The 6,000-nt window shown below is 46.0% G+C and overlaps 1 protein-coding gene across 12 annotated transcripts in view; it reads left to right on the forward strand.

Annotated features, from left to right (window-relative positions):
* Positions 1-5,678, forward strand: part of Exoc2 (exocyst complex component 2) — a 165,938-nt gene extending 160,260 nt beyond the window's left edge. For all 12 annotated transcript variants that reach the window (NM_134414.2, XM_087589737.1, XM_087589742.1 and 9 more), the window contains 2 exon segments: positions 1,657-1,716; positions 4,256-5,678. In NM_134414.2, coding sequence (NP_599241.2) covers positions 1,657-1,716; positions 4,256-4,349 — 154 coding nt within the window. In that variant the 3' untranslated portion in view covers positions 4,350-5,678.
* Positions 5,679-6,000: the final 322 nt, after the last annotated feature.

Here is a 6,000-nt window from a genome sequence, read left to right on the forward strand (position 1 = left end):
GGACAAAAGTATGTTCAGAGTGCGTGTGTGTGTGTGTGTGTGTGTGTGTGTGTGTGTGTGTGTGTGTGTGTGTTGGAAATAGTTATCTTGAAGATGGAACTTTTCTAAATAAGGAATGTATTTATGTTTGCACCTATACACATGACTAAAGGTAATTTAATAGTTTCTTAATCATTTAATGCTTGAGGCCTGGAGCGATGGCTTAGTAGTTAAGATACTGACAGATCTGCCAGAGGCTCTGGGCTTGAGGCCCAGTACTTACTTGGTGCCTCACAATCTGCAACTCAGTCCCAGGGGACTAAATGCTCTCTCCTACCCTGTACACCCATCAGTCATGCATGTGGCACGTGGACATGCGTGCAGTCAAAAGACCCATGGGTCTAAAATGAACATGGAACGTATTAGTACTTGGTATGTAACTTTCCATTTTATTGGTACTCTAAACATTTCAAATCTTGGAACACATTGAATTTCAGATTAGAGATGCTCAACTGTGAACTCCAGGACAGCACTGTAAGGTCAATAGCATGTGTCTGGTCACCTTTGTGTCCCACCCAGAGTAGAATGGCCTTCGAGCAAGAAAGAACAATGGCGGGCGCAACATGTTTATCCAGTTAACCCAGGCCTGTGGGGAATGAGATGTGAGACACAGTAGGAAGGGACTTGTGTCTCCCTCAGGAAAGAGGAAAGCCTACTGAGCAGAAGGCAGCTCCAGATGCCAACACGCACTGTCCCCACACACACTCCGCCTCGGCTGGGGAGAGGGAGGACCCCAGGGGCGTTTCTGTGACTCTGGGGACTTTCCGTTCTTTTAACATGCCCTTAGTTTAAGAAACGTTGTTCAAACATTCATGTCCTGGTCAATGGAGAGTATCATTTTAATACAAGGTAGGCGAGCACCCCTTGGTCAGTAGTGATTACGTCTGTCTCTTCCAATCCACGAGAACAATAGAGGACATGAAATGTTCAAAACTGCTCTTAGGAATAGTCGTTATTATCAAATAAGTTCTCCGCTCAGTAACTCTCATGACACTTTTCTACTTGGAAAAAACTGAGCATACTAAATAGGGAGTTTTTCAATTCATTCATTTTAACTTTCTCATATAAAGATATGTTCAGAATTATATGTAAATATCTTCCTCTCCGTCCACATTGATTCCGAGAGGGACTAGGTCCTGTTCCCTGTGTGCACTGAGGAGCTATGGCTGTAAAGCAGTCCTGTCCTTGTCGGTGCCGTGACTGCCCTGAGCACTGTTCTGCACACCGTCCATCTCTACTTACCCTCCTCCCGTTTGCACGGTGGCTTTACCTATAGCTTTGTTTTCAAAAGAAAGTTCCCTTTCCTCTCCCCACACCTCCAACACACATACACACACCCGTGTGCAGTCACCACAGCCTCCCCTCTCCTGAGGGGCAGTGTCACCGTGTCCGCATCACTGGCGTGCCCTCAGAAAGCCTGCTGCTCTGCTCACTTAGCCTTGCTTCTACCTGTCCTCTTCCTCTTGTTTTTCACTTTTACTTTTTCTCCTGCATCTTCACTTACTTCACTGGCCTTTGTCGGTTTCTTTACATTTAAAATGTGCTTAAGGTTGTCTACAATGACCCCTACAAATTCTCAGAATGCAGACTGTGAGCTCATGTGCTTTTGTGTTTCAGGTCTAGTTTTAAACAGGCCCTGGAGGCCCTGCCTCAGCTTGCAAGTGGTGCAGACAAAAAGTAAGTTCTGGGTGTTCTCCTCAGTCCTCTGGCCTTGCTGAACAAGCCTAACAGCCAGAGACCCACTGAAAGTACTGAGAAAGGCTCATCTAAATAAGGAGAGCACAGGCTCCCTGGGAAGCGGTGTGCTGGGTCCCCATGCCTCACTTACTGTCACATGACAGAAGGAATTCTGTCTTGTAGGTCTGACTTTAAAACTGCTGCATTTTATAGTTTTAAGTGACAAGTACAGAGGACATAAGAATGGCATTGGGCTTCCTTCCTCAGCTGCAGCCCTGACTTCTGTATGACAAGAGAGCAGGATGCAGCCATCCCCATTCCCCCACCCCCACTTTTGTGCACTGGCTTCTATAAAGCATGGAGAGTAAGACTTGTTGCATACAAGACACAGAATAGCTACGCCATTACCATACTCATAAGCTCAGCCTGCATTTAAACCTGACTCTTCAGATAACAGGAGATTGTGGCATGAGGGGAGACTAGGCCAGGTGTCTTTGTAAATGACAGTCTAGCTTCAGCTTAGGCCACAGAGACCCTGTGTCTCTTCTCTCTGTTGCCATTCCTAGGTAAAGGCACCTGCCTTTGCTTGGGGGAAGACTCACAGTACTAGACTGTGGCCAGGCCCATCAAAATGCTGTATGGAGAAGGTGCCTGGACCAACTGTGGGTGTAAAGAGAGACTAGGCTTGGGAGAGAGGGGAGCAGACCAGCTTTCCTGCTGTGTGACCCCAGCGCAGACCCTTGGGTGTGTCTCCCAGTCAGGCAAGCAGCAGAAGGGTGTCCTGAGACACAGAGTGCACTCCTTCCTTCCCTGCTTTGTTTGTGCCTTAGAAGTCATTCTGAGCCTGTTCCGTTTTCTTGAAATAAAAGATAAAAGGTAAAAATAGTCAGCACTATTCTTAATAGATGGAACGTGTTTCAAAAGGCATCTGAGCATCAAAACCACTAATAATGGACTGTTTGAGCTGTCGTTGCCTGTGGTGCCAATACTCAGGAGCAGGCAGACACCTCCCGTGGAAGTCTGATGACCCACACTGTGCCCAGAACCCGGATAAGACAGTAAAGAACCAGCCTCCCATCTCTCCTCTGTGTCATGCACACAGTCTCTTCCTCTCAAAATAGTGATAAGTACAGATGTTTATTTACAGTTCTAGAGCAACCTGGCTACAAACTGAGACCTCCACATATATTATAGCATGCAGGCCAGCACCCCCCCATACACACACACAAACACACACACACACACACACACACACACACACACACACACAGACACCCTAATAACAGTAATAAAAATAAAATGAACAATTTAATGAATGAGAGATAATCCCGTCTTCTGGGACCATTTCTACTGTGTGTGCTTGCCAGCAATCATAGAACTGGAAAACAAAAAGAATTTTAGTTTTTCTTGATTTTTTGAATGATGTTAAAAGATTAGATCTAAGTGTTATTCTATTCTAGGGAGGACTCTAGAGAAGGAGTGTAAAGAAAATGTAGATAAATGCAGACTTGTTGATTAATGTGTTCTCTGCCCCGTCTCTTCACTTCCAGTTGAGATGTTTCTATTGCTGATTAAGATTTCACAGGCCCTGGCTTTTTTTTTTTTTTTTTTTTTTTTTTTTGGCTTTCTTCTAAACGCAGTATGGCGGTCAGACCTGGGTGATCAGATTCCTGAATATTTGCTGAGTTGCTAAGCTATTGTTATTGTGATAGCTAATCCTAGGTCTGTCAGATTGGCGTCCTGGGGAAAGGGAACCTCTGCCGAAGAATGGCCCCATCACTGTACCCGGTCCATCACTGTGGCCGTTGCATGTCTGTCTTCGGGGCATTTTCTTGATTGCTGATTGATGTGAAAGAGCAGTCCACTGTGCCCGGTACCACAGGAGGAGGGTGGCCTGTGTAAGAAAGGTGGCCTGTGTAAGAAGGTGGCCTGTGTAAGAAGGTGGCCTGCTGAGAGCCTGGTGGCAGCCAGTAAGCAACACCACTCTGATTTCTGCTCCGGGCTCCTGCCCTAAGTGTCTGCCTTGGGTTCCGCAGATGGCGGATGGACTATAACTGTAGTCCAAGTGAGTCTGTCCACGTTGCTCTTAGTCATGGTGGTATATCAGAGCAGCAGGAAAGCAAGCGAGGACAACCGCCCGATCTTAGAGTCTCCATCACCGATGAACACCGTGTCCTGAGCAGATTGCAGGAAAGGGTTTGTCTGTCTTCTGCTTTTACATCATTGATCATTGAAGTCAGGGCAGGAACTCACAGGGCAGGAACCTGGAGGCAGGAGCCGACGCAGAGACCATGCAAGAGTGCTGCTTACTGGTTTGTTCAGCATGGTTTGCTCCATCTGCTTTCTTACTCAACCTAGGACCACCAGCCCCAGGATGGCACCATCTACAGTAGGCTGGGCCCTGCCCATTAATCATTAATCAGAAAATGCTCGATTCTGAGGCTCCCTCTCCTCTGACGACCAGTTTATATCATGTTGGCATACATCTTGCTAGCACAGACCTTTGCTGTCAGTGTGTAAAGTTCTCTCCTCCCTCCAGGCTACTGGAAGAGCTGCTCAACAAGTTCAAGAGCAGTATGCACTTGCAGCTCACCTGCTTCCAAGCTGCGTCTCCAACAGTGATGAAGACATAGACACAGACAGAGATCCCAGTCCAAGCACTGCATTTACCTTCTCTCTTTTCCCCAGCATGGTGGTGCAGAAAGATGTTGATGGGTATTTAATTTCAGCCGATTTAGACTACCATACAATTTTGTTATTACTAGCTTTGGTCCTGTAGCATACTCTTCAAAATGTTTTTTCTTAGCTCTATGTTTCTTGGTGTGAGTTTTGAGAGCTTCTCCAGCATGGCCCAAAGCGGCCCATGGTGTGTGTGAATGTGCTTCGCAGTGGCGCTCTACCTGGCCTCAGTGTTGGCAGTTTCCAGCCCAGGGGAGGATATGAAGTCACAGCTTTTGGAGCTGTCATAAACTTTAAACCCACCATTTCAAACAAGTGGTTCTAGGTGCGCTCTCTCTCTCTCTCTCTCTCTCTCTCTCTCTCTCTCTCTCTCTCTCTCTCTCTGTAAAGAAAAATATAAAAATGTTAAAATCTGTGATGCAGAAGTCCCTGGATGAACTCTGAATTTCATAGTCTGGCTTTCATTTTTCCCAGTGTTCAACACGGAAGCTTCTGGTTCTCACCCTTAAGTTGATGCATCGTTGTGGGGAGGGTTTACAAGGACCTGAATGTGGAGGCCCTGTCACACCCGCAAGCCCTGTGGCAGGCTTGTGGTCTTCAATGCAACCTAAAGATTAAGCCAGGCTCCTCCCCTCCCGCAGGTTACTCCCCTCTGCTACTTTCCACACTTCGAAATGTCTTGCTCCATAGCTGGAAAGATGGTGCCCTGGCACAGGCTGTGTTTTGTAAAGATTAGAGGTGCCTCGGTGACCAGGCATTGAGCAGTGACTCACTGCTCACTGGCTGGCACAGTAGAATCTGGTCACTGCGACCTGCAAGCAGCTTTTACCTCACTGCATCTGACCCTAGCTTCAGCTCTGGTTCACTCCAGACAGATCTGTGGCGCCTTTCTTTCAGTTGACAAAATTCCTGTCACTTTTAGTTCAGGTAATTCCAGAGCACAGCATATGCACACTATGGATTATTTGAGGTTAATAACAGTGTGTTTATTTATCACAGTAACTGGAAGTACAAATTTAATCCTTTGTTTGCAAAGTATGTATGTACAGCATTGTCTCCTCAGTGCACTGGTATTACATCTGGCATAGCCAAACTGAATTCCAAGGCAGAAGTACACAACTATTGGTTGTTTAAACACCTAACAAATACACTACACAAAGCCAGTAGTCTTCCTTCTCTGTAAAACCTCTAAGTGTCTTTATTTCACCATTTTTTATTAGCTCTGTAATTGTTTATATTCCTAGTTTTAAAATCCAAAATAAATAGTGGTGTTCTCTCTTTTATCTTGTGTTTGTGTCTTCATTGTTAGACAACATTTATCAAGTGTCTTGTTATTTTCATTAGGAGTGTGCCACAAACACTAAATTACTTCACTACATGCAGTGGTTCGGGCAACCTTATAGGCAGGCTAACAGAGAGATGAGTTGCTTCTGAGACTTTAAGGCTGGTTCTTGCACTCACAACGCTGGTTTCCTGACCCTGAACTTCACCACAACCCGCTTCTTCCTCCCAGTTCAACACAGTTTTTGTCATCCTTCCTCTGGGGCCATAGCGAACACATAAGCATGCACAAGGGTTGATGAACTCCCAGCAGCATAGAGCATG

Source organism: Rattus norvegicus, chromosome 17 (genome assembly GCF_021556685.1).
Source record: "Rattus norvegicus strain SHRSP/BbbUtx chromosome 17, alternate assembly SHRSP_T2T, whole genome shotgun sequence".
NCBI classification, from domain to species: Eukaryota; Metazoa; Chordata; class Mammalia; order Rodentia; family Muridae; genus Rattus; species Rattus norvegicus.